This window comes from Cnephaeus nilssonii, assembly GCF_951640355.1.
Source record: "Cnephaeus nilssonii genome assembly, chromosome: 10".
NCBI classification, from domain to species: Eukaryota; Metazoa; Chordata; class Mammalia; order Chiroptera; family Vespertilionidae; genus Cnephaeus; species Cnephaeus nilssonii.
In genome coordinates this window covers 36049449-36077408 of record NC_137081.1, presented here as the reverse complement: position 1 = coordinate 36077408, position 27960 = coordinate 36049449, and the positions used below count along the sequence as shown (strand labels likewise).

Sequence of the window (27960 nt, the reverse complement as noted above, 5' to 3'; positions counted from 1 at the left end):
CTTGGGGGCACAGGCAGGGGAGGGGCAGAGGCACTGAGGATGGGCCAAGACCCGCCCCTGTACCCACTGCAGCCTTGTGGCCCACAGTTCCTTTCAAGGTGCATGAATTCATGCACTGGGCCCCTAGTGAATCTATAAAAATGCTGAAAGAAAATAATGGCTATCCTAGTATTCTATACCCAGCAAAAATATTCTTCAAACATAAAGACCAGAAATTTCTGCTTCTGACAATGGTGAAGTAGATTGTTGAAGACCAACCCTCCCACCTAGAATGGCTAGAAAATCGGCACACTATATCTGCAACATATCTGTGTGATGGCCAGAAAGATACCAAGGCAGCCACGACCCAAAGGGGCCTGATTGCTGAGAGACATGCATTCAAATTAGCCTGACATTCTACCCAGATTTCCCTTGGAAGTATCTGCTAGCACATAAGTGGTGCAGAGCCCAGGGCCTCAGGAGCCAAGGACAAACACAACATGCGGCAGGAGAAACAGCCACAGGAGTAAACAGGAACTCTGAGTAGCCCTATACCTGTTAAAGAAACTGAACTTCTTATCAAAACTTTTCTCACAAAGGAAACTGCAGATTCAAATAACTTCACTAGTGAATTCTACCAACATTTAGAAAAAAAAATCACCAATTTTTAAAACACTCCTCGAGAAACAGAGGAGGGGGAAATATTTTCCAACTTACTTTATGAGGCCCTGATTCCAAATCTGACAAAAACACCATGAGAGGAGAAAATTATAGACCAACATTCCTCATGCATAAACATGCAAGAATCTTTCACAAGATATTAAGAAATTTAATTGAAAAATATATAAAATATTTATTAACTTATGACCAAGTAGGGTTTATCTCAGGTAGGCAAGGTTAGTTTAACATGAAAAAATTAACCAATGTAATTCACCACATTAACAGAGTGAGAATAATGACATGATCATCTTAATAGATGTTGAAAAAATGTTAACAGAATTCAAAGGCTCTGAATTTAAGCAAAAGGGAACATTGTCAATCTGATAAGAGACATTCATAAAACGCCTACAGATAATATCATACTTGAAGGTGAAATATTGAATTTTTTCCTATTATTGTGATTGGTGGCAGGGAGGCCACTCACAACTTCCTATTGACTTTGTTCTGTTGGCCTTTAGTCAGTGCATTGAGAGAAGAAGAAATAAAAGCACTGAGGCCATAAAAAAAAGTGAAGTTTGTTATTCCCAGATAACATGAAAATGTGCTCAACATCTCCTGTTATCAAGAGATGTAAACTAAACCACAATGATATACAACTCCACACACATGGGAGAGCTAAAAAGTAGAAATGGATGATACCAAGTGTTGACAAGGCCAAGGAGCAACTGGAAGTCTCCCCACTGTTGGCAGTAGAGTAAAATGATAGACCCACTTTGGAAAACTGCTTGGTAGTTTCTTATAAAGTTCAACACACACCTATCCAAGGACTCCACAACTTCACTCCTATATATTTACTCAAGAGAAATGAGAATATATACTCAAGTGTTCCTAACAGTCTTGTCCATTATAGCCCCAAAGGCCCAGCCACAGGTGAATAGATATGCAAATGCCATTTATTTGTACAATGGAATATTACTACGTAGTGAAAAGGAACACACTCTTGATTCACCTAACATTATGGATGGCTCTCAAAGCCATGCTGAAATAGAGAAGCTGGACACAAAAGCATCTGTACTGTGACTCCATTTACAAAAGGCTCTAAAACAGGTGACACCAGTCTTGGTGGTACGTGGCAGAGCAGAGGCTGCCAGGGGTGGGGTGACTGGGGAGCATGAGGAAATGGGCTGGGTTGATGGAGCAGATCTACATCTTGGTCTCGGTGGTGGCTACACAGGTGCATGGAGCTGTCAAACCTCACTGAACTGTATACTGGCATATTGGATATACACTGAGTGGCCAGATTATTATGATCTCTGAACGCATAATAATCTGGCCACTCAGTGTGTGTGTGAGTGTGTGTGTGTGTGTGTGTGTGTGTGTGTATTAGAGGCCCGGTGCATGAATTCGTGCATGGGTGGGGTCCAGCCAGCCTGGACAGAGGGAGGGGACATGGGCGGTTGGCCGGCCTGCCTGCTGGTCGAACTCCTGGTCGAGGGGACAATTTGCATATTAGCCTTTTATTATATAGAATATACACTGAGTGGCCAGATTATTATGCGTTCAGAGATCATAATAATCTGGCCACTCAGTGTAATAATGTAATGAAATATAGAGGAAACCAGTGACCCAAAAAGGGACAAGACAGAGTCTCAGAAACCAAAAGAGGCTGCGCTGAGTCCCAAAGGTAGGTGACAGGGCCATGGAGTCTGAATGCCACTGGGGGCCCAGAAAATAGCAAAACTGCTTCCGTGTAACTACCCCCTGAGGGTGGCCTCCTCCTCAACACAAGATTTATGTCCATAGAAGATCTGGGAATCAGTGACTGAGTGAATAAGTGAGTCCGGCTGCGGACGAAAGGAAACAACATGCAGGAAAAAGCAGCGAAGCCTTTTAGCCCTGAGTGTGTGGAGTCACTGGGCCTCTGACCCCTAAGGAGGGGCAGAACTCAGCCCCTGGATTGGTGGCAGGTAAGATGTAAAGGCTCTTCTTGGCATACCCATCCCCTGTCCTCTACCCCCACCACAGGGAACCTGCCTTTGAATGCAGCCGAGCCAGTCAGCACTGCAGTCAGAAAGCGCTGGTGCCGACATCCTGAGCCAGTGTGATGTGGTAAGGTGACCTGTGACCCGTCCACACCACAGAGGGAAAGGGATGGCCCTGCAGGGTGGGGCCAGAGCCAGGAGCCCCTGCAGACCTCTCACCTGGCCCACCTGCTCCTGCAACTGGGCTCTCTCATGCCGGAGCCGGTCTGCCTGCCCATCCAGCTGCTCCAGCTGCTGCTCTGCCAGTGCCAACCGCTCCCTGGCGTCTGCCCGCTCCTGCCTCAGCACCTGCTCCTGCTCCCGCAGCTGGTCCCCCTCCTGTTGCAGCTGCCGGGGCGGGGGGAGGGGTGTTAGGGGAGTCAGCATCCAGACCATGCCCCTCACACCTGTGCCTCCACGGGCTGACCATCTCTCCCTGGACTGCCTTGGTGTGTATGGCCTTCCCTCCCACAGGCCTGGCCAGGCCCACTGTCCCTATGTGGGCCTCTTCCCCACAAACCTGTGCTCAGTCCAGGAATGGAAAAGGTGGGGGGAGATGGGTGCAGGGAGGATTTTGGGCTCAGAGACCAGAGTCTCATGGCCACCCTGGGGAATGTGAGGCTCGGGGGAAGGGCTGCTCACATGGGCCATCGTCTCACCTGCAGGACCAGGTGCGTCAGGCTGCCTTTGTCCTTCGCCAGGCCCTCCATCAGCGTGGCCATCTTGGCCAGGGAGTCCCTTTGCTGCACCCCCTCTGACTTCAGCCGGGTCACAAGCAGTTCCAGGTCAGCATTGCTGGACTCAGCCTAGGGTGGGGAGGGGGGCGGGTAGTGGTCACCCTGGGGAGGGATGCCAGGGAGGGACTTTCAGGTTCACAGGAGGAACTTTCTCCCAGGCAGAGCTGCTGGTGCCAGGGAAGGAGTGAGCCCCTTGTCATGGAGGTGTGCAAGCTGGAGGTCTGGGTGGGATGGGTGTGGGGAGGGAATCCCAAAGTGAGGAGGCCTCTGGGGTAAACAGCAGCCCTCTGAGTACTAAGGCTGTGGCCAGGAGAGGTGACAGGATGGCCTAGTGGGAGAGACACGTGGGAGGTGGGAGACAGAGGCATACCCGGGCCAGCGTGCCATGCAGGGCCTCCCTCTCACTCTTCAGAATGTCCCTCTGTAGCCGGGCTGCATTCAGTGCCTCCCGGGCCGACACCAGCTCCTTCTTGAGCCCTGAGACCTTCTCCTCCAGCTGCTCCAGGCGCCCTTGACTAAGGTCCCAAATCAGAGGTAGAGGGTGTGAGGTTGGCTCAAGGCAAGACCGGCCACCTCACAGGACCTAGTAGGCAGGGTGGCCGCCTGCAGCTTCCTCCAAGCCCAAGGAGCCCCAGAGGAGCCCAGGTCACTCTGGAGGCCTGAACTTGGTGAGTCCACAGGGTGGCATCCGAACCAGGACCCGGTTTCCCGGCTGGGGGTGGGGCTCTGTCCATGCCTCAGTGGACTCACCTGGGTGCACACATGCTGGGGGCACCCCCTTTCCTGGGCCCGAGATGGTGGATTTGCTGGGGCAGGCACTGGGCGGATGTTGGGGCGATGGCTCAACCTTCAGGAAGCCTGGAGAGCCTGTCACCTCTGCTGTCTCGTTGGGTGCCCCCACTCCCAGAGATAAGGTTGCTAAGGAAGCGGTTCCCTTAGTGGATGAGGACGCTGAGGCCCACCTGGTCTGCAGTTCCCTGCGGCCCCGCTCGCCCTGCTGCTCCAGCTCCTCCTTCTGCTGCGTCCAGAGCAGGAGGCTTCTCTGCAGCTCAGCGTTCTCGGCCTCCAGCTTCTGCTTGTCCATGTCCCAAACATCCATCTTGCCCCTTAGCTCCTCCACCTCCAACTCCAGAGCCTTCTTCTCTCTGCGAGCAGGGGAAGCCAAGGTTGGGGCAGCCTTGGAGGAGGGGAGCCGGGAGACCCACACTGGGTACATTCTGGCCTCAGCCCACTGCCGGGAGGACGCGCAGGGCAGGGTGGGCACCAGGCATGAGGGCCCCTGGGGGCAGGAGCTCAGGGAAGTGTGGGGAGGGACGAGGAAGATCCAGCAACTTCCAGCCCCAGGACAGCCTGCAAGGTGGGGTGGCAGCAACTTGTCCCCTCCTGGTGGCCCGTGGGAGTCCTTAAAATGCAGAGGCTCCTGGTGCTTCCCTGTGCTCAGCCTCTGCCACCCACAGGCCTGGCTCCCCCAGTCCTTGCAGAGCTTGCTGGATGGAAGACATCTCTCCACCTGCACCTTCCCCAGCTCCACATCCGCTCGTACTGCTCACCTGTCCTCACAGGGCCCCGGACCCTTCAGATCCAGCTCCCTGTGTGAGGCTGTGCTCAACGCTGACCCACTCAGAGTCCTTGCCGCACGTCACCCTTCAGCCAGGGACCTGAACCTCAGCTGCACCCTCTGGCCCTGGCCCCTGAGGCCCCCATTTCCAAAATGCCCCTTAAATCTGGCCCTGTTCCCTCCATGTGGAGGGGCCCACCTGTCCCCAAGAATCACGGCCCACTCCCTCGTATGCGGAAGGCTTGTGGGGGAAGCGTCCCCAAGCTGGGACTGCCCACTCTGTCCAAGCTTGACCCAGACAGCTCACCCGCCCTGCCCAGCCCTCAGGCCAGCCACCTTTCCAGGAGCTCGCTGGCTGCCCTGCAGTGCTGTGCCTTCTGGCTCTGTGCCTCCAGCCTGTCCAGGAGGTCCCCCCCATCCTGCTCTCGCTCCTGCAGGAGCCTCCGGGAGGCTCGCAGCTCCTGCTGCCTCTCTGATAGCTGCTCCCGGAGCCTGGCTGCCACCGCCTGGGAGGACTTCAGCTGTAGACGCAGCTCCTGCTTGGGGTGAGGTGGGTGCAGGGAGGGGGGGGGTAGCATTAGCGCCCTCCAGCCTGGGCAGGCCTTTGACCACAGACCCCCCAGAAAGGATGCACCTAGGGCAGAGCCCCCTCCCTGGGGCTGTGGGGCTCAGGGGCAGGCCCTATAGCAACACCTGCCAGCACCATGGGTTTCACACCCCCGTGGGGACAGGGTACAGCTCTGGTGGCTGCCCACCTGTTCCTGCTGCCGCCTCCTCTCAATAGCTGCCTGCACAGCCCGCAGCGCAGGGTCTGGGCTGGCCCGGGAGTGGGCCCGTGGTGGAGATGCACCCCAGTGAAGGGACGAGGCGCGTGGGGGGCTCCTCAGTGGACTCTGTGCCTTCTCCCTGTCAGTGCTGCTGCTCTGTGCCAGCTCTGGGCACCTCGAGTCCGCCTGGGCCACCTTCACAGTGTGGGGAGAGCGCTCAGGGCCATGTCCAGTGGGGACCTCCCAGATTATCCCACACATCAGCTGGACCCCCCGGGACCCAAGATGGCCTGCACCTCTGTGATGATGTTCAAAACACGCCGCAGGGACTCCACTTCCTCCTTCAAGTTGTCTGCCGCCAGCTGGCCTCCACTGCGCCAGGACTCCTGCGCCCAGGCAGACCCCTCAGCAGGGCGTCAGGCGCTCCCGCCCCAGAGCCCCCACATCCCACCACATCCCCAGTCCACGCACCAGTCTCTGAACATCCATTCTGAGGGAAGAAATGGTCCTTTCCTTCTCCGAGTTTTGCTCTGTGAGCTTCTCCACCAGCAATTTCTGCTCGGAGAGTCTGCAGAAAAGTCGGGGGCAGGGGGCAGGGTGGTCAGCACAGAGCACAGAGCCCAGGGCACGGGTGAGCCCTGAAGACTCCCGGGCTGAATCAGACTCCTCCTGTGGTGTGGCCGGGCCTCGGGCTTTGGCCACATCTGTCTGAGTGGACCTCAGTCCCTGGTCTGGTCCGACACCTCTCTCCTACTTTAGAACCTTCAATGGCTCCCACTGTCTTGAGAGTAAAGCACAGACCCCAAGGTCAGGATTCAAGGGCCCACACTGACGCTGACTCAGCTTCTGAGGCCCTGCCCTGTCCGTGGGGCCAGCAGGTGCAGTGCTCATCGGGGCCTCTGCCCGCCACTGCCCTGCCTCTGCCACCACAAGTCTAACAGCGAGTGGAGACGTTATTGTCCCTTCCTTCCCAGGACCCACCTTCTTCTCAAAGACCCCTGACTTTCCCATGACCCCAGAGTACTCTGCTCAGGCCCCGAGTGCTGCCCCTGCAGGATGTACGGGACTATCCGCACCCCATGAACTCCTGCCCGCTGAGGGCAGGGCGGGCCCCAACCTGTCAGCCCGGCAGGGTGTCTGTGGCCATGAGCCCGGGCACCCAGATTCTGTGGAATAGTGCCCCATGGCCTTCAGTGGGGAGCTATCTCCCTGTTTTCTGCTGAAGGAAACATACTTCAAGCCCCCGATGCGGGTTCTGTGTTCAGAACATCCCATGCTTCCTCTGAGGCTCATGGACCTCAGATGGGCCCGGCCCACTGCCTGCCTCTGCTTCTCAGACGGTTGACCCCAGAGCAAGCGTCTGCCCCTGAAGGACGTGCCTGTAGCCCCAAGGACAGTCCACGCGTGTCCAATGCAGTGTCCGTGGCGACCCTCAAAGCTGGGGAGCTCTAACTCTGGCCTGCAGGGCTGTAAGGAGTTTGGCTTGCCTACCTGCGGGAATGTCATGTGGCAGCTGGAATGACAACTGCCTACCACTCGGAACCCTGGCTGCTGGGCAGATAGGAAGGGGGCGCAGGGTGCCCCCACCCTGACCTCTGCTGTGCGACAGCCCGCTCGGGCACCCACCTGGCCTGCAGTGCCACCTTCTCCGTGTCCCAGCGGCCCTGCAGCTGCAGCATCTCCCGCACCTTGTCCCGCAGCTGCTGCTCCAGCCAAGCACCCTGCAAGGCCTGCCGCTCCAGGGCGCCTGCCGCGCTGCTGGCCGACAGCTGCAGGTTGGAGTTGAGGTTCAGGCAGGCCGTGTGCAGGCGCCGGGCTGTCCTGGCTGCCTCTGCTTGCATGTCAGTGAGACTCCTGGGGACAAGGCAGCAACCCCAGCTGAACCTCAGGACCAGCTGTGGGCTCAGGGCCCTGAAGGTCTCCCACTGGCTAGGAGGGGCAGGGTATGGTCACATGGGTCCTGCTCTCTGCCCTCAGCAGACCCCTTACCCTCCCCCCGCCATTCTCAGGAGAGGCCCCTACTGTGTGTTATCAACGGTCCCCATGTCACAGCCAGAGAGGGGTGAGCAGGGGCTCAGCAAGGCCACAGAGGAAGAACATGGACCCTCTGAGCCCAGTTTCCTTGTGTGCAAATGAGGTGCTGACAGGTCCCTCAATAATCCAGGGCAGACCCAAGAGGTGCCTGGCAAGGACTAGAGGAACTGGAAATTGTACCGTGTAGCTCCTCCCCTTCTGTCATCTCTGCCCTGCACCCCCTCCCTCCCTCTGTGCATTAGTGCTTCTCAACCCTACCACCCCCCCGGCTTGTGAGCCAGAACGGCTCCTCCATGGGAGCAGCTTGGAGGGCCCAATACCGGGGCCACCATCAGAGGCCCCTTCTCCTACACCCTGATGAGGCGGCTGGCTCACCTCTCAGAGGCAGATCGGAGCTCAGCCAGGTGTGTTCGGAGCGCTGTCACCTGTCTCCACAGGAGGAGGAAGTCCTGGGGTTGCACCCCAAGGCGTGAACGCCGGGTCTGAAAGGAAGGGGCCCGTGACCACCTCAGGTGCAGGCCCAGGCCTGGGAAGTGAGAAGCCCTGCGACCCGTTCCTCTAGCTGTCGCACTGGGCCAGACCCCACACCCCCTACCCCGTCCTGCAGCCCAATGGGCTCATCTTTCACAATAATGCAATCTGCTACCCCCAGAGGACCTGTGAAGGTGACCACACCCAGCTTCTGCCCAGGTCAGGACCCACTCAGCCTGGCCCTCTGGAGTGGGAGGCATCTCTGCAGCCCTCAGCTCGCGCACATCCCCCCCCCCCCCGCCCCCGGCCCCCGCACACACAGTACAGGCTCTGCCTCCTTCTCCAGAACGGAGGGTGGCTTTTACTCTGGGAGGGCTCCTAAGATGTCCAGGTGTGCGGCCTGGCCCTTTCCCTTCAGGAAAAGCCTTTGCTGATCCCCTGCCCTGACCCCACGCCCCAGGTCCCCTCATTGGCCCAAACACTTTGCTGGGTGCCTTGTGTCGGGAGTGCCCCTCAGTGCCTGGCACAGGGTCCTCGGTGTGTGTGTGGAATAAGCTGCTTGCCCGGTAAGTGCAGGAGTGGCTGCCCGGACCAGCCTTTGCAGGGACTACACCGACATCCTTCAGATTCCACACTTCACAAGTCCTGAACTGGAGGCTGGTCTGGCCCACGTGGTGAGGAACACGCAGGCCAGAAACCCATCAAGTCAGAGGCATGTAGGCAGCTTTTGCCAAATGGAGCAACTTCAACACATTTCCTTGACCTCAGGGGCTCAGGGGAGAGAGAGTCAAGTCCAGAGGCCACCCACAGGGGGAATCTAGTCACACAGAGAAGTGATACCCCGAAGTGGCACTCTGTGTACGGTGTGCTAGAGGTGAGTAAACTTGAGGGTGAACTAGTACACACACACATGCACACACACACACATGCATGCACACACACAAATGCTTGTATCCTCCAATTCATATGTTGAAATCCCAACCCCACCGTGTTGATGTCAGAGGGGGAACTTGGGGAGGGGATGAGGCCATGAGAGGGGCTCTCATAATGGGGTTAGTGTCCTTGTAATGGGACCCAGAGAGCTTCCTGCCCATCTGCCATGTGACATTATACTGAGAAGGTTTGTGATCCAGGAGGGGCCCTCACCAGTAACTGAATCTGCCAGCACCGTGATCTCAGACTTCCAGCCTCCAGAACTGTGAGAAATTAACGTGTTTATAAGCCCCCCATCCGTGGTGTTTGTTACAGCAGCCTGGGTGCACTAAGACGGGAAGGAAAACTACCTTTCCTATGGACCAGATAACATTTGTCCAGTTTTCAGCCTGAATCCCATAACTGGGGAGCTTTAAAAAACCGGAAGCTGAGAATTAACTTCAACGTGGTCCCAAAGACTGTCAGAAGCTCTAAGCACCTGTCAGAAGCAAATAAAAATGCTCTCTAGAATTTACCACATTCACCCCAGGTGTCAAAGAATTTTCACAAAGTTCATAGGAAAATAAGCAGCTCCTAGTTTTAAAAAAAAAAAATGAAGACTTCACCAAAGACACAAGGCGCAAAGCACATAGAGTGGTAGCAGGAACAGTGGAGGCAGACCTTAAACTTCAGATACGAGACATCACGCACAGACTACAAAACAACCGCCGTTACTATACACCAGCATAATCATGGCAGGCTGGAAAACAGGAGGTAAGAGTAAGATATTTGGGAAAGAACCCACCAGAACTCTTAAGGATGAAAAATACAATATTTGGAATGTAAGCCTAGTAGGCAAGTTTAACAGATTGGATACCAGAAAACCGAGGTCCAGGAAGGTAGATTTGATGAAATTAACTAGAAATAGATCAGGGGATAAAGAGAAAGACCATGTGGGCAGTTAAGAAGCACAGGAGGAAGCATGAGAACGGCGTACACACCTGGGTCGGGGAGGAGGCAGTGTGCAGAGTAATGGACACTCTCCCAAAATAACGGAAGCACAGAGTCCTGAGGAAGCCTAAGCAGGAGAGACAGACAGCAACCTCCAGGCAGACACTTTGCAGTGAAACTGCGGAACAGCAGAGCCAAAGCCGAGAGCCTACAGCAGCCAGAGGGAGGAGGCAGACGGCCTTTCCCAGGACTCCGTCAGGATCAAAGGGGCTGGAAGCCAGAGACAGGAAGAGGTACTGAAAGAACACATCTGCCAATCAGCGCGATCAGTTCTTAAGGGCAAGGGGAAATAAGGACCCTGATACACCAGAGCCACACCAACTCAGACCTGTCCTCCAGCTCCCTGGGAAGACATGGACGTCAGGGCATGGGGCATGATCCGTCTCAAATGCTAACCCCTCTCAGGCTGCAAGTCCTGCTGTCGGTGACCACCTATAATGAGGAACAGCTTCTACCTCCTGCTGAGGCTGCGTCTGTAGCACTTTGCCCTGCCCTCTCCTCCCCACTCAGGGCTTAGGATTCCAGACAACTGTGACCAGGCAAGGCTTCATGGCCCTGCTGGCCCTGGCCAGGAGCGGGGAGCCACGTGCTGCATCCTGCCCAGGACGCAGGCCTCCGGAACAGACGGGCATGCTAGAGCCAGGACTCCAGCCTGTCCCTACTTTCCAGGTCTGGCCTCGGTCCTGCCCTCCTGCTCTCAAGCAGGAAGTCTCCCTACCCTGGGACCCTTACTCTGCAGACTATTGTGGCCAAGCAGCGTGGGGGATGTGGCATGGCAGAAGGCCAGTGCCTTGCCCTCAGAAGGAAGCATGGCTGAAGCCAGCTTCCCCTGTCCTGGTCCCTGCTGGCCACGCCCCCAGCAGCCACGGGCACTGGAGCAAGTATCCCTGCCCATGGGTGGAGGCAGAGGGAGCACCTGTCTCTCCGTCCAGCGCTGAGCCTCCTTCTGCTCCAGCTCGCCCCTCAGGTGGAGCACGCTGCCCGTCGTCCTGGCCAGCTCCTCAGCCAGCGTGTCGTTGGCCTTCTTCATGTGCTCCAGTTGTTCCCTCAGAAGTGTGTTCACCTGGGAGAGGCCGGTGCTCCTGGACGGGCGGGGACCACAGCGGTGGCGTGGGTGGGTGGCTCTGCTTAGAGAGGCTCTGAGACCCGGCCCTGAACCTCCTGGGCCCAGCCGATACCAGCTCAGGGTGCAGCTCCCTGCATGCCCTTAAGCAGCACTGACCATATGCAATGGGTCCCCAATGGCCCCCAAACTGGGGCCAACATCTGGATGCCACCCTGGCCCCCTCCTTCTCCCCTCTGAGCTTTCCTGGCTCTGCCCCTACAACTGTGGCAGGCTCCTCAATCCTGGGTGCAGAGGTGAACCCCGAGACAAGAAAGAGGGGCAGGGCTGGGAGACCTGGCCAGGGTACCAGGGCTAGGGGGTGGTGCCGTCCCTGCAGTGGGCCAGGTGAGAACAGGGCGGGGCAGCCCCCACCGTGACCTGGGGGCCTTCTCCACCCAGGACAGGACTGCGTGTGGAGAGATGCCAAACCCACCCTCCAGAGCCAGCATCTCCCTGCCAGGCGGCGAGGCCATTCTCTGCTCCTGGGGTGTGAGCCTCCACTCGGATTATGCCCCCCTCAAAGGGCTTCCCAGCACTCTCCTCCCTTTCCAGTCCCCTAGGATGGGCGAGTGCGGGAAGTGGAAGAACTCCACGGGCCTGAACCTCCCCAGGGCTGCAGGTGGAGACACTGAGGGCTCAGCTCCTCTGGGCAGAGAGCTGGAGGGGTGCCCTGCCCTTCTGGGATCGTGTCCTGAGGGTTGGGACTCTAGGGGTGCAGAGGCTACCTCTGTGAGGCTAGGGTATCACACATGCTCACCACAGGGAACAAATGAGCCCCTGACCATGACATCAGAGTGACCAAGGCCAAAGGAGCCTGGGAGTCAGGGCCAGAGCATGAAGAGTGGGTCTGAGGACAGCACCAGGGTCACCTGAGGATGGGCTGGGCCACCCGAGGGCCACAGTCGGCTGCAGTGCTGGCTAGAGCACCAGCCACAGCAGGCATCAGGAGCCTGGGGGGCACACTCGAGGAGTAGGGTCAGGGAGACCCTCACAGCCTGTCAGACCTGCACCCTACCCCCAAGGCCATCAACTCCCCATTCTGCTCTACCCGCTGCTTCCCCTGCCTGCTCCTCTCCCCCCGCCTCTCCCCCCGCCTCTCCCCCTCAAGCCCTAAAGCCTGCAGCTGACTCTTACAGGCAAATTCGACTTAGAGCCACTTTGGGAGCAGGTTGCCCTCAGCTTTAAGGCACAGTGGGGTCCATTGCCTCTTGAGGTGATGGCCGAGCTCCCTGCAGTCCTGACTGCTGTGTCTGCCTGGTCTCACCTCTGCTCTGCAGCCTCCAATCGGCCCAGTGCCTCTTCCAGGTCCACGCTGTGCTCCAGCTCTGATCTCCGCAGCAGGGCCTCGGTGGTCTGCAGCCGGGCCTGCAGCTAGAGGGGAGCATTAGCCCACCTGGAGGGGCAGCTTTGGCACAAAGCCCTCCCAAGGGGCTGGGGTCAGGTGGGGTCAGGTAGGGTCTGGTCTGGAGAAGCTCAGGCCCCTCCACAGGATGGGTCAGATGGATGGGCATCCACACCCTGGCCCTGTGTTGAGGGTGTGCGGCCAGCTTAGGAGGTGGCCTCCAGGGTTTGGATTGGCCACATAGGGGGGCAGGATAGCCAGTTGCAGAGCAGGCCTGGGGTCACCTTCTATGACAGTGAGTGAGCTTGGGGTCCCACCCTCTGGCTGCCCCTCCTGCCTATGCTCACACCTCTGCTGCTCCCAGCGCCACATCCAGCAGGTGAGTGGGCACCACACCCACCATGTGTGGGCCAGGCCTGACCCCGAGCCTGAGCAGATGGGGACCCGGGGGCTCTGAGAGGGAAAGGAGATGCAGGTCCCTACAAGATGTGCTGACTCAGGGCACACTGGGGTGTTGGGGAGGGAACTCAGGCCCTACAGGCAAGGTGGGGGGGGGGGGGTGGCTGAGAGATACGAAGGTCAGGAGAGCAGGAGGCCACACCTGTGGCATGACCTGAGGACCTGGGACCAGGTGTGTGGGGAGGTGAGTGTCCCCTCCTCAGCCACCAGCTGGATGAGAGAGGAGGGGCCAGAGGTCCCAAATGGATCTAGGGGTGGGAGCAGGGGTTGCCACTGGGGTTGGAGACATCAGGAAACAGTCACACTGGCCACCCTGACCCCCACCCACCCAGGTAACTTGGGGGAGGCTCAGCCTCTTTGGTGCTGAACAAGGGAGCCCGGGCGTGGGCTGAGCTGCTGAGTCTGTGAGTTCAGATCTGACTCATGAGGTTTGCTAATCTGTCCACAGGATTTCTGCGGCCTCTATTCCCACTGGCCGGTTCCCAACATCTCCCCACCCTGTGCTAGGAACATCCCCCACCCCCATGGCCAGCGGGCTACAGACAGCCCCGGGAGGGCAGGCGAGCTCACAGCGTGTTCTCCAAGTGCTCCTGCCCCGGACCCCATGAGAAGGACCCTCGCCTCACAGCCCTGCCCTGGGCCCCCCGGTGGTGCGGGCAACCATGAGAATGGGTGTCCACAGTGTGGGAGTCGGGGCAGAGGGCACCCCACCCTGGGGCCCTCGGGCACTTAGCACAGAGCACTGGTCACTGGTGGTGGTCTCAGCCCCAATAACGGCAGCAGGGCCCTGGACACTCTGGCTGCTCTGAGCCTCTGTTTGCTCATCTGGAAAGTGGAATCATCTATCCAGAGACACATGGAGCAAGGTGTCTCTGAAAATAGCAAAGGCAAGGGCTGGGCCAACCCAGCAGGGCCTCTGAGCCCCCCACACTGTGGGCTGGGCCCCCTTGCCCAGTCATGCCTCAGAAGCCATCATGTCTGGGGAGGCAGAAATGGGAAAGAGGCTCTGAGCAAGTATCTTCATTTCTCTGCCTCAGTTTCCCCGCATATACAATGGGAGCCTGCCTCCCCCCCCCCCCCAACTTTGTGACCAAATCGGCCTCTTGCTGCAGCTTGCCGGACACCCTGGAAGGCACAGAGGATGGAGGACCCAGGCCAAGGGTCACAGCTGTTCCTCAGCTGTCAGGAAGGGGTGGGGGCTGGGGCTGAGCCAATTCTCCACAAGCTGGGTCTGAGTATTGGGGCCAATTCAGCATGACTCCAAAGGGCTTGCTTCCTTCCGTTTGCCGCCCTCCCTCCTTGGGCAGGTGCTGACTGAGGGCTGGTGCTGGGCTCACCTGGGCTAGTCGCTGGGCCAACAGTCAGGACTGATCAGGCTGCCCCCACAGGGCTCCTGGGCAGGCGGGCACAATTCAATGCCTTAGCTGGGCTGTGAGCCTGGGGCGGCCTGGCACCATCCTGCCCTCCCCTTCCACCTCCAGCCCAGGGTTTGGATTGCGTGGCTGAGGTACATCCTAAGACTTGATGATGGTTCCACAGGTCCAACTGCCAGTCCCAATGGGTGACGGCCTCAACCTGGGCCCGGCTGCCCCCTCTCTGGCCTGCCACGTGCCCATTATGAACACTTACCCGCTCGCTGACCGCATGGTACCTGCTGGCCAGCTCATCCCGCTCTGCGCCCACCTGTGCCAGCAGGTCCTCCAGCCGGGACAGCTCCTCCTGCAGGAGCTCACTCTCCTCCTGCAGCTGGGCTGAGGCTCCTGGTGGCTCCCGCACCCCTGCAGGTGGCACCGGGGTCAGCCATAGCACCCTGTCCCTATGATGGCACTGCAGGCTGTTCTGACCCAGGGGACCAGATGTGGGGGAGGTAGACTTCACGCTCTGGGCCTCTCCTGCTCTCTGGTCAGTGGGCCTTCTCCTGCCTCCCTGCCTTTTACCAACATCCTTACCCCCAATACAAACCGATGCCCGGGGTGAGCCCCAAACCAATTACAACTAGTGGGGGTGCCCCAGCCCTGGGAAACAGTGGGAACTGCTGATTCAGTGTAACCAGATCCCATCCCTGAATAATGAGTTGCTTTCCCAACCACACATAGGGTTTCTCTTTCCTTAATACACCCTAGTGAGCTCTCAGTTCCTTTAGAGGGCAGCACGGACCCTCAGTACCGAAGGGGTCCTGGGACCCGGGGCGGGGGGCGGGGGGGGGGGGGGGGCGCGGCCAGACTGGCTTGGAGTTATGAGCACGATCTGAGGTCCAACGGCTGGGTGGCCTCGTGCAGGAACCCAGCCTCAGGGCCAGTTCCTCAGCTGAAAAGCATGACAATGAGGAGGTGCCTCGAGGGGGCCTGCAGGGTTGGGTGAGCACAGCTCTTGGGGTGGGGATGGGATGGGGGTGGGGGGCTGATCAGCATCTGTTTCCTGAGTGTCAACCCTAAGGGTTTTCCCTCATCTAATGAAAAACAAATGTGGATGAAACCAAGACTGGCTCTCACAAACGTTTCACAAACACAAATGCAGTGCTGGCTTGGGAAGGTCCCTGTGGCCTAGTAGTGAGGACAACGTGGGTATGACACATGACCCCCTGGGCCACCCTATGGGAGGGTGTGGTTCTGTGGCCCTTCACACGGGAAGATGACAGGCCAGCAGGGGCCCAATAGGGGACAATGCGGGCTTGACTCCCTGAAGCTGGACTGTGGCTGATGGCTGGGCAGCTCCCCTGGTGTCTCCTCACCCTCATCACTTCCCCCGCCACCTCTATTCACCTTGGGGTGGCTCCTCGCCCAGGCTGCTGGCCACGATCTCACGGATTCGGGCAGGCAGGGGGGTGGGTGAGGCCTGCCAGCCTTCCCCACGCATGGTCAGCGCCCGGTCTTCTTTGCTGGCTGTGGGGCTCAGGACAGTGTCCTCCAGCCTCTGAAAAACACCCACCCAGAGACACCTGGGGCTGGCAGGCCCTTGAACAGCTGCCAGACACCCCTATATGAGCAGTGGAGTTGAAGGGGGTGAGGGTGACCATAGAGCTCTCCCACAGCAGAAAATGCCCTGGAGAGGACTGGGTGAGGCTGAGGTCACCCAAGACATGTGCTTCGGTTTCTCCACCGTACAGTGGCGTGGCGCCCTGCCTGTCCTGGCACCACTCGACGAACCAATTTGAAGTATGGAGAAGGACCTGTCCAAGAACAGCTAGCCTAGGTCCTCTCCACACCCCGCCCTTTGGCACGGCTCCACTCTGCGGGGCGGGGCTGAGCCCTCACATGTGCACCTCTCCGGGGATGCTGGGAGGAAGGGGCAGTGTGAGGAGTGAGGTGGCCCTCCTGCCTAGCCCCCAGAGCGGCTGACCTGCCTTGGAAGAGTTCAGAGAGGCCTGGAAGTGGGCAGGAAGTTCAGGTCGGGGTTCTGGGACTCTGAGCTGACACTGCCTTGGCCTGGGGAATCTTTGCTCCACCGAGTCAACAGCAGGGAGAGGGCCTGGTCTTGGGGTGCCCAGACTAGGCAGGGGCCTTTTTGTCTGGGTCTAATTGTGGTGCTGACTGAGGGGAGGACCGTCAGGGGCCTTTGAACTCAGAGGGTGAGGGTATAGCCATTTAAAACCAGAGGAAGCCTGTGGGTGTGACAGGTGCCAGATAAGATCACCCAGGAGTGAGGCAGGTCTTAGCCAACCGCCCTGCCATAGTCAGGAGGTCTGATTTAAGGCAGTGAATTAAATGTGCAAGGGTGACCAGACGGTTCTCAAGGGGTTCTGAGATGGATGTCCACTCGCAGTGACTCTCCAGGGTGGCAAAACAGGGCCCTGCTGTCACCACCCCCCCCCCCCCCATCAAGTCCCAGACTTACCAAATTGGCCACCCCCTCCACTGGAAGCCCTCTCCCTCTGGCCCCTCAGTGCTTCCCCCACACTGTGACTCCCCAAATCTCCCTTCCAGCCCAGGGTGAGTGACCACTGGGCCTCCTCCCTGCCTGTCCTTCCTCCTCTGACTTCTTCCCAGTTCTCCCTGAAGATCCTCTCCTGTCTAGACCCCTCTGCCCAGCTCTGACCTCATGCCCGGCTGGCTGGTGGGAGCAGAGGGCTTCCTGGGTGCCCTCCTGCTCCCCAACTTCGTGGCCCTGATTCACTTTCCCTCGGTCCTCTCCTCCTGAGACCCCGGCCTGGAGTCTTCCGTGCACACCCACCTCAAATGCTCCCTGTCCTGACTCTCCATCGGGACCAAACTGCCAGTCCCCCCAAAACCTGGCTCCTGCATGACATCTGGTGAGGCTGGTTCTGATCCCCAACAGCAGCCCAGCGATGGGCAGCCACTGAACAAATGCTCAGGACTGAGTTCCACTGCTGCCCGCCGAGTGAGAGCCCTGGTCCCAGTCCCCGGAACCCCAGCCCTGCTTCAGGCTGGAGCCTTACTTTTCACCTGGGTTTGAATTTTAGTCCCCTGGGAGGTCTTGGGGAGGAGCCTTCGCTCAACACCCCCCCACATGACCCCTCAAGCCCTGCTCTGGGCGGGCGTGAGCAGCCTCCCTTGGGGGAAAGGGGAGGCTATGCCTCCTCTGGGCCAAGCGAGGACCCGGCGCCAAGACCACCAACCGCCTCTCCTGTGCGCCTGGGAGGAAAGGCGTGGGGGGCGGGTATGGGGGCCCAACCACTGCCCGCCCGAACCCTTTATTAGCACTCGGGGAAACTGAGGCCCGGCGGGGTGGCGAGAACCACCGCCCCCCGCCCGCCGGCAAAGGCAAAGACGGTGCGTCCAGGAAGCGCCCCTCCTGGGCCAGGAAGGCCTCTGCCCTGGCCCGCCGCCCGCCGCCCTCGCTCCCCCGGGCATCCGCGGCGCCACCCGCTAACGGGAAAGCAGCAGCGCGGCCTGAACTTGACTCATTCCTAACATTTACAGAGGGTCACTTATTAGCCGAGGCGTCCCAGGAGGCGCTGGGCCTAATGGGTTCCAGCTGTGGCCGGGTGCCTGCGACGGGCCGCGGCCCAGCTGGAGCCGAGGGGGCGCTCGGCCCTCCCCCACCTCCGCCCGTGGGGTGTGAGCAGCCCCGCCCCCGCGGAAGCGCGGAGGGGGGAGAGGGGAGGGAGGAGGGGAAGGGGACGGGGGCGGGGCCGCAGGGCGGGGGGAGGGGGAGGGGCCGCAGGGGTTGGGGCGCGGGCAGGGGCTCCGTCCAGGGCCGGCCGAGCCTGCGCAAACCTCGGGCTCGGACCCCACCGCTCGCTGCCTCTCCCGGGCCGGCTGGGATCTGCCTCAGGGGGGCTCACAGTCCCCACCCGGCCGGTCGCCTCCTCCACCGGTCGGGGCGGGGGCCCTGGGGCCGGGCCTGGAGGGTGGGCGTCCGCTATGACGGGCAGCGCCCTGGGAGATGTCTACAAGCGCCCACAGACCCTGCGTCGGCCGGAGGGACACCAGGGCTGGACATCAGTTTCTCCAAAGACCCCGGACCCACCGGTTGAGCCCGGCCCTGTCCCTTCCTCCTGCCTCCCCAGCGCCCTCCTCCTCCGCGAATCTGCCCTAAAGACCCAGCGAGGTCACAGCTCGGCGGGGCACCCCGTGGCCTCAGATGGGCTCTGAGTGACCCCTGCCTCACCACCGCGCCTCCTCATCGTGGCCGTGGAGGAGAGAGCCTCCACCCGGGGAACACGGGCTCCCCTATCAACCCCACCCCATCAGAGCAGGACTCATTTAAGAGAACTGAGCTGGGGGACCTTGCTCCCTTGCTCCGCCTGCTGGTGCACCGCGCGCCAGGGGGCGTGTCACCTGCCCCAGCCTCCTAGCGTCCTCCAGGCTGCTAGGGGCACAAGGAGAGACCGCTGAAGTCCCAGTCCCCAGGGGAGTGAAGGATGGATTAGGAAAAGGAACACTGACTTCCTGAAAGGAGAATGAGACTCCCCCACACCCAGACTCAAATTAGGGAGACCCCTGGGCTGTCCAGGTGAGCCCAGTGGCAGGCAGGGCGGGGCAACAGAGGTGGCGTCCAGTGAATGACCCCCAACTTAACCAGGACCCAGGCAGAGTCACAGTGTGGGGAGAAGGCTGGCCTGGGCCTCCGAGGGGTGGACACGGTGGGTCCAACAGTGCCACCTCGTGGGTGCCAGGGGTGCTGCAAGAGACTGAGCCTGCTCAGCTCCGGGAGGATGGAGGCCTGAGTGAGTGCCCTGTGACTGCATCAGTGAAGTGAGGCAGGACACCGCCACTCGAGGTTTCTCAGCAAACGTTTTCATATCCATTATCTTGACCCCCAAGGGCAGCTTCTCACTTCCACTTTATGGGTGAGGAAGTTGGGGACTTGCTCAAAGTCACCCTCTCATGAATGGCAATGTTAGGGTCCCGCCTGTGGGACCCCAAATGCCCTTGACAGCGGTTACTGAGCCAGCACCCTCCCAGTGGCCGGAGATCAGGGTCCAGCAAGCACACTGACCTCAGGTGTTCTCCCCCATGTGGCTCCCTCTTGAGCCCATGCAGAGGAACAGGCGGCCAGGGCCCCACACCAGCACACTGCCCACCTTCCTGCACCACCTCTGCCCGCTCAGAGCCTCCCAAGCCTTTCCACAGTGGCACACCCAGAGGCCTCCCTGCATCCCCAGGTGGCTCTGGCCCTCGCCAGGGGTGGGCACAGCTTGAGGAACACATCTGAGGATAGGGCCCCCAGCCAAGTCCAGCCACCAGACGTCTGCCTGCCATCCTTCCGCAGCTTGGCTGCTGCAGAGAGGGCCCTGCGCTGGGGTGGCCGCCCACCAGGCTCCATTTCCTTAAGAGAAAGAGCTTCTCTGTGTCTGAGGCAGCACCTGATCCCACCATGTGTACCTCAGCCCGTCTCAGTTTAGGTCTCTCACAGAGCCCTAGAGCCCTGGAGCCCTGGGGTAGGGTCATGCTTCTCATGAGTGGCAGTTTGGTCCTCAACTAATAATAAAGGGGAGATCCAGGCCAGGCATTGGCTCAGGCAGTGGTTGGCAAACTGCGGCTCGCGAGCCACATGCAGCTCTTTGGCCCCTTGAGTGTGGTTCTTCCACAAAATACCACGGCCTGGGCGAGTCTATTTTGAAGAAGTGGCGTTAGAAGAAGTTTAAGTTTAAAAAATTTGGCTCTCAAAAGAAATTTCAATTGTTGTACTGTTGATATTTGGCTCTGTTGACTAATGAGTTTGCTGACCACTGGACTTAGGCATTGGGGATGAGGGGGACAACTGCTCATTCATCTCTGGGCCCTTACCCCAGCCCTCAGCATGACTGATGCTTGGCACACAGCAAACTCAGACGGGTCACTACATGAATGACTGAAAACCCAGCCTAACGTATAAATCACCAACTGCAAAATGACTCATATCAAGGAACACTGGGGAGGGCAATAACCTTGTTGATCATGTTTGCTCCTGTGTCCACAGTACCCACACAGGCTTCCTGGAGGAGGTGGCAGGTGAATTGGACCTTGAAGGATAAGTAAGAGTTCAACAGCCCGAGGGGGCACAGGTCAGGTGTCCAGGTGGAGGTAACAGTAGAAGCAAAGCAGTGGGATGGGCCTCTAAAGTCTGCACACGCACACGTGTGCTGATGTTCACTAGGGGGCCTCAGTCCACTGGGTATGCACGTGAAAGGAACGCATGGTGATCTCTGCCTCAAGCTGCACACAAAGATCAGTTGCACATAGGTTTCAGATTTCCCTGTGAAAGTCAAACAACACAGCTTTTAAAAGGAAACAGCAGAACATCTTTGTGACCAGGGAGTGGGCAAAGTGTGTTTTTTAAACAGCACACAGAAACACTAACATAAAGGGGGAAATCGATGAGTTGTGCTGTATTAAAATGATGAGCTTCTGTCCATCAAAATATGCCATTACAGGAGGAAAAGGCCACCCACCCACAGAAGACGTTTGCAATGCATGTCTTCAATAAAGGACTTGTTTCCAAATCAATAATAAAAAGAGAAGCCGCCACAATAGAAAATGGGCAAAATTTTAGAGTAGACACTTCACCAAAGGAGGTATCCAAGGAGACAATAAGCCTGGGGACATCTATTCAACTACACTAGTCATCAGGCAAAGGACAGTAAAGCCACGATGTAAAACTCAGGAACATTCACCCTAATGGCTATGTAGGAAAATGGTAGGAAATGCCAAGTGTTGGCTGGGGTATGCAGCAACCAGCCCCTGGCGCCCTGTGGCTTGGATGGCACAACCCCTTTGGAAATCCATTCGGCAGCATCCACCCAAAGTGCACATACAAAACCTAGGACGATTGTTTGCCCTCCTGGGTAGATCCCCAAAAGAGATACATACACAAGGCACCCAAAGACATGTTCCAGAATGTTTATGGCAGTGCTATGCCTGGCAGGACAAATTGGAAGCCACTCCAATGGCTGTTAACAATAAGCTGGATGAAAAGTATGGAGAACCAGATAGCCGTGAGCACAGTGAGCCACGGCCACGCATGTTCTGGGGGTTCACGGATGTGCTGCTACACATACTTTTGTCTTGATAAAGCTCCTAAATAGGCCAAATGAATCTAAGTCAGGGGCTTCTGGCATTCTGATGATGCTCTAGTGGATGGACATGGGGGCCAGAGGCGGAAGGGGGTGCAGAGGATGGGACAGCAGCTCTGGCTGGAGGGGTGGGGCGTCAGTAGGTTTCTCCAACATGGGGAGCATGTTCAGGCCTGGTCACACATGAGGCCCCCCATCCTCAAGCCACACTGTGCCCCGGCTCCCAGTTTCCCCATCTGTTGCCCTGCCACCCTGTCTGGACAGGCCCGTCTGGGTCCCCGTGGCGCCCGCCTGCTTGCTCACCCCAGTATCATGCACCGAGATCTCAATCACTGCAGAGCAAATAACAGATGTTGGCCAGGCGGGTGGAGCAGACCTCATGGGGTTTCTTGTGGCCTTCAGACGACAGTTTCCCATGGGCAGCCATGTTTGCCAAGCACTGATGCCCACTGCCCACATTGACGCCATCCTGTGTTTCTCTCACAAACCAGCCTGTCACCGTGGCAACTTGCTTCCACCCTTGAGCCTCTATTTTCCCCGAATCAAGGGGGGGATGATGGAACCCTCATGAGCAGATGGGGCCACTGGGACACTGCTGAAAGACTTGTACACTCTGTGTGCAAGCCCCTCCCCTCTCTCACCCACCTTTGGTCAGCCCCTGTCAGGCCCACAGAGAGCTGAGACCCCTGGGAGCTGGATAGAGCGTCACCCACCCAGGCCACCTCATTTGTCTCATTTTATCACCTTACTCAAATACCCTCATCACGTTCTGTCCCGTGTGGGCACCTGTGTGTGTGCATGCACATATGTGTGGTGACTCCATCGTGTTACCTAATCATCTGGCACCAACTGTGGGCAGTTGCTCTTCCCCAGGGACCTGCATTGTTTATATAGGACCACGTCACCCCCAGTGTAGTTCCGAAGTTCCAAGAACTGAGTTAATGAACAATTCTGAGTCACCGCTGCATGGGCCTTCGCTGAGATCCTCTGGGGTCAGTCAGGGCAGGGACTGCCTGACTGTGATAGCCTGAGGTGGGGGGGGGGGGCACCTAAAGGGGTGAGATGGCAGGGATGCCATCAGGTTGGGTCGGGGTGAAGGGGAGAGGGGCATGGGGATAACCCCAGTCGTTGTTGTTATGTCAGTGGGGCTAAGAATGTCAGAACTAAAACTTCTGGAACTCACAGGACAGACATTGGGGACGGTCCCACCCACCCACCCATGGGCAGAGGTGACAAGCAGCTCTGGCGAGGGACTGCTGGCTCTCACACTTCGCCACCAAGGAAGCAGTGAGCTAGATCCAGAAGTCAGCCTGGATCTAGTCCCCCCTCCTCACCGTGTGCAAGCTGCAAGCCTGAGGCTCAGCGGGAAGGGGCTCACCAGCTGTCTGAGGCCCCAGCCCCCTTTCCCAGTCAGTCTGCACTGTGTGTGTGTGTGTGTGTGTGTGTGTGTGTGTGTGTGTGTGAGTGTGTGTGTGTCTGCGCATGCGGTTGTGTGCTCTTGCTGAACACGTGAGCTTGTGCAAAGTGCCCCTTGAGCCTAGGAGGCGTGGCCTCTGCAGGGTCCCTTCCCTCTTAAGGTGCCCTTGGAGCCTGCTCCTAGGAGGGTGCTGGAAGGCAGCCACCCCACTGACCTGGATCACGGTGTCCAGCCCCAGCGGGGACCGCTCGGCTGCATCCCCGTTGCCTGGTTCGCTGGAGGCAGAACTCATTGTAGCTGGGGCACAGGATCCAGGAGAAAGCCGGGCTCCAGTCAGGGCGTCTCCTCCAGGGATCCTGGCCAGGACCTCCTTCAGCTCTTGGCCCCACACCTGTGCAGCACCTGCTCCCTGTCCTGGGCTCCCAGCTGCCCTTCTGGGTTGGGACCTTGTGGACAACTGAAGCTTAGGTGTTGCTGTGGCAACTGGGACGCTGAAGGCTGGGTTTCCCTGGAAACAGGAGTGCAGGCCTTGTTGCGATGGGGACTAAGGAATGCTGTTGTCTGGAAGCTGTTTCCCCGGAGACCTGGAGACGCCCTGGGTGAAGCTGTCCACCTGAGCAACCACAACCAGGGAGGGGCCGACCTCTCCCCCTGGCCCCCCATACCTGCGGGGAAAGGCCCAGCCTTCCATTGGTCAGTCACCCTGGGAGGAATCCTGTGCTTGGTGGCCACAGCCGTGGGGGTGGCATGCTGACCACCGTTTCCTCGTGATAGAGAATCAAACTGTGACTTTTCCCCTATTGTTTGGAAAAGAACCTAGAGTTCAACAGTGCACTGGCATGTAGCAGATGAGTAAACTGAGGCCTGGGGAGGGGAAGCCACCTGCTCAAGGACCAAAGGAGACCTTGTCTTCCTCACCTTGCTCTTGGTCACGCCTTCTGGAATCTGATTTCCCCCTGGACCCTTCAGGGTACCTGCTCCATGGGTAACGTGCCTCATACTTGCTAGAGGAAGGGCATTTCTGCTCACTCGCCTGGACCTTTCCAGAGCCACATGAAGGACCAGCAGGGGCACCCCAGCCAGTGGCACCCAATCCCCATGGAGGAGGTGAAGGGAGAGAGGCAGGGCCATTCGTCAGGGCAGAGAGAGAAGTCTGTCCCTCCCTGCCTGGCCTTCAGGGGCCTCTGGACTGAGTCTGGCAACAGACGTTCAGCCAGGCCAGTGTCCCTCCCCACCTGTCTCCTCTCGGGGCCTTCTTGTTCCAAGCTGGACCTACCCCAGTTGGGCTGATGCTGACAGGAGTCCCTGTTGGAAAGGGGTGGCGCTGGAGTGGGCCCTAAAACCAGAAGCGACTATCCCTCTGATGAGAGGAGGCCATTTGGGGGCCCTGGGAATGGGTGTGTCCCTCTGAGGCCACCAGTGAGGATGGACACTGAGCGGGTGAGCATACCTGTGCCCAGTGCTGCAGGAGGCGGGGCAGCCTGAAGGGGCCGAGGCACTTCCTCAGAACCGAACTCATTGAAGGCACCTGTGCTCTGTCCTGCTCCTGATGGCCTCAGGTCTCCGGCCACCCTTCCCTTCCCGAGAAGACAGTTACAAGGGTGCCCCATGCAGTCAGGCCAGCTCTCAGGGCCAGACACAGCCCCACTGGGCATCGGGGCTGGCGTGGGTTTATGGGGCAGTTTCTAGGGCACCAGGGCCTAGGCCGTCCCTCTGACCCTGGCCCCTCTGGTCTAGCAATGAGTTCTGGCTCCTGAAGTCACAAAGCAGAGGTCCAGATTCAGAGCCCAGCGGACCAATGCCATGGCTTGGGCATCCTCTTGGCACCCAAGGCTTCCTGCAACATCCCTGAGTCCTGGAGCCCCCGTGGGCCTGGAGGATGAGCCCAGAGGAGCTTGGCGGGGGGGCAGGGGAGGGGAAGGCCAGCATTTCCTGCTGCTCAGAGGCTGGACCTCCTCTGACAGGAGGACATGGCCCCGTCCTCTGGTGAGAGTTCCTGCAGGGGGTGGCGGGGGGCAGTGTAATTTGGGTGCTTGACCGTGGCGGGTAAGGGGACTGCAGAGGTCAGTGTGACCATCTGTGAAGGTCACTCAGATGAGTCTAAATAAGGCTTCAGTCACTGGAAACCATGACAGTTGGTGCCTCTAGGTGGGCGGTGCCATCCTGCCATGCCCCTCCCCCCACCCACCCTGATCTCAGCTTGCCCACTCCCCCTTGTCCCACCCCTGCACGCTCTCCTCTGGGAGCCCTCTCCCCCCGCCTCAAGGCCCACACAGGGCCTGTGCATTCCCTGGAGCCTCACTGCCTGGTGTCTAAGCGTTCGGCTTCTGGTCCTGGGCCCTCGATGGACTAGAGGAGAGCTCTGAGGACAGAGTTAGCGCTGAGCCTGGGCACAGCCCCAGGGAAATTTCTGGAATGAGTAGAACGTGTGATAGGAGTCCTCACCATGCAGGTCACTCCTCTGTGGGATGGACGGGCAGGCAGGGAGAGTTCAGGGAGGCACAGCTGGTCCTCACCCACATCCTGACTGAGCTGGACTCAGCCAGCCGGGCCCTGAACCGCCTGCTCCCTGGGGTCCGAGAAAGTGCTCAGAGGGCAGGCAGCCTCTCTCACCACGTGTCCAGAGTGTGCTTGCCTCCCCTTGTCTGTGCAGAAAGCCCTCAACGATGGGCCATGGCTGGGCTTTGCCACTGTTCCTTCCTCCAAGTGGGAAACTCATTGGATTCACTTGGCCCCACCGTGTCACGCACAGACTCTGCATTTGCAGCTCCCCTGGGACAACCCAAGTCCTGGCAGGGCCCGCCGAAGTGTGGGCCGGGGGACACAGGGGTGGGGCAGGGACTGGGTAAAGTGAGGCAAAACTCAGCTCACCTCACCTTTTTCTGTCTCCTGCTGGCCCCAGGGACACCAGAATTTGCCACCCCTGGCCCAGATCCTGTCTAGAGGAGAGGGAACCTCAAAATTCACATGAAATCTTTTGTACTTCCCGGTGCGTGGCCAGTCACTCCTGCCCTTGGTTGGCCTCTCGTCCTCGCCCTGGCAGACAGGCTTGCTGTGGATGGGACACTCAGTTCTGACGTGTCCTTCAAAGACGGGTCATACAGAGGACAATCGGGGAAGAGGGTGAGAGGCCACAAAGGAATGTGGTGCCCCCTGTCCCAGCCCCTCTGGGCCTCCGGGCTGCCAGTCCCGCCCCAATCAGCTCTGGCATCTGCCTGTCTTCCCACCCCTGTCTGTACTCTTGGTGACTCTGTCCCAGGACCTGCACTCCCTACAGACATCTCTCCCGAAAGAGAGGAGTGGTTCCTGCCCGTGGCTGTGGCTCAGCTGAGCCGAGTTTGCAGCCTCTAAGGGCGTGTCCCCTGCAGGTGCCAGACAGGAAGCAGGCTGTGCATTCCTCCGTTGAACCAAAATACAGCCCTGCTCTGGACAGTGGCTGGGGCACTGGCTCTGGCACCACCCACAACTGCTGACTGGGGCCAAGGCTGACTGTCCTACTGCCCGATGGGTGGGTGCCAGGTCACTGGTGTCTGTGTTCCCCTGGTCATCTGTCCATGTCTGAGGCCTGGTTTGGGGACAGCAGTGGAGACCCTGTAAAGGGTGGTTGGATCAGGGAAGACACTGGAAGGCTCATGGTAGGGGACACTACTAGGTCAGCCTCTCGGGGTTACCTCAGTGGACCCCTGGGCATATGTGCTGCAGGAGAAAACTCTCACTCCCTTCCCTCTCCATCCAGCTCTTGGGGCCTCTCTTTGCATCTGGACCCCTGCCCAGAGGACCACAGAAGGCTATCAGCCCTACTTGGTGGGAGGAATCCAGACTGTGGTCAATCCTGAGAGGTTCTTTGGGACAGAACCCACCTGCATTAATCTATTCAAAGGGTTGCCTGAGGAAGATGCTAGGCATACTGTGGGGGCCAGTCCTGGGGAGGGGGTGCAGGGGTTACTCATGGACCTGCCCTCTGTCCCTTGCATTCATGGGGTGTCTGAAATTAAATCCCAGACACTGCATTGCAATGAAGAAAGGAGCTTGGGGCGGGGCGGGGTGGGAGGCGGGGAGCTCTGCTGGGGCGACTGGAACTTGGAGCTGTTAGGGCCTTAAAACCCTGCTGAGCGCCTAATCATACGAGCTAAGGCTATACAACTCCTAGAAGAAAACGCTGGGGGAAATCTTCATGGTCTTGGATTTGGCAACAATTGCTTAGATATGACACCAAAAGCACAGGAAACAAAAGAAAAGAAAGATAAATTGGAAAAACGAAAAACTTTGTGCTTCAAAGGATGATATTGAGAGTGAAAAGGCAGCCCAGAGAATGGGAAAAAATATTTGCAAATCATAAATCTGATATTAGAATTAATGTCCAGAATACATAGAGAACTCTTATAACTCAACAACAAAAAGAACCCCCAGACATTTAATTTAAAAATGGGTAAAGGACTTGAATAGCCATCTCCAAAGAAGATACACAACTGGCCAACCAGCCCATGAAAAGATGCTCAAGAGTGCTTGTCATGGGAAACGCCAATCAAAGCACAGTGAGATACCTCGTCATCCATCAGGGTGGCTGCTATCAAAACCCCAAAAAATAACAGTGTCAGGAGGATGTGGGGAAACTGGAGCCCTGAGCACTGTTGGTGGGAACGTAAAATGGTGCAGCTCCTGTGGAAACCAGTATGAAGTTTCCTCAAAAAATTAAACGTAGAATTCCCATATGATCCAGCAATTCCACTTCTGGGTATACACCAAAAAGAATTGCAAGCAGGGTTTCGAAGAGATATTTGCACACCCATGTTCATAGCAGCATCACTCACAATAGCTGAAACATGGAAGCAACCCCAGAGTCCATGGACAGATGAAAGGATAAACAAAATGTGGTGCATCCACACAAGGGAATATTAGCCTTAAAAAGGAAGGAAATCATGACACCTGCTACAACATGCGTATAAGTGGAATCATTCAGTCCCTGTCTTTTCCTGATTGGCTGATTTCACTCAGCACATGTCCTCAAGGAACTCCTACCCCTCCCATA

The 27960-nt window shown here is 58.1% G+C and overlaps 1 protein-coding gene across 1 annotated transcript in view; it reads right to left on the bottom strand.

Annotated features, from left to right (window-relative positions):
- CROCC2 (ciliary rootlet coiled-coil, rootletin family member 2) overlaps nt 1-23263 on the bottom strand; it is a 44587-nt gene extending 21324 nt beyond the window's left edge. Inside the window, exons 1-15 of the mRNA XM_079782614.1 lie at nt 23146-23263; nt 15819-15969; nt 14686-14834; nt 12520-12626; nt 11067-11232; nt 8132-8238; nt 7349-7576; nt 6194-6290; nt 6019-6108; nt 5711-5917; nt 5292-5491; nt 4360-4542; nt 3768-3912; nt 3320-3466; nt 2841-3008 (exon numbers count right to left, since the gene is read on the bottom strand). Of these exons, the coding sequence (XP_079638740.1) occupies nt 2841-3008; nt 3320-3466; nt 3768-3912; nt 4360-4542; nt 5292-5491; nt 5711-5917; nt 6019-6108; nt 6194-6290; nt 7349-7576; nt 8132-8238; nt 11067-11232; nt 12520-12626; nt 14686-14834; nt 15819-15969; nt 23146-23223 (2223 nt within the window). The 5' untranslated portion in view covers nt 23224-23263. The remainder of the gene's footprint in view (nt 1-2840; nt 3009-3319; nt 3467-3767; nt 3913-4359; nt 4543-5291; nt 5492-5710; nt 5918-6018; nt 6109-6193; nt 6291-7348; nt 7577-8131; nt 8239-11066; nt 11233-12519; nt 12627-14685; nt 14835-15818; nt 15970-23145) is intronic.
- Nucleotides 23264-27960: the final 4697 nt, after the last annotated feature.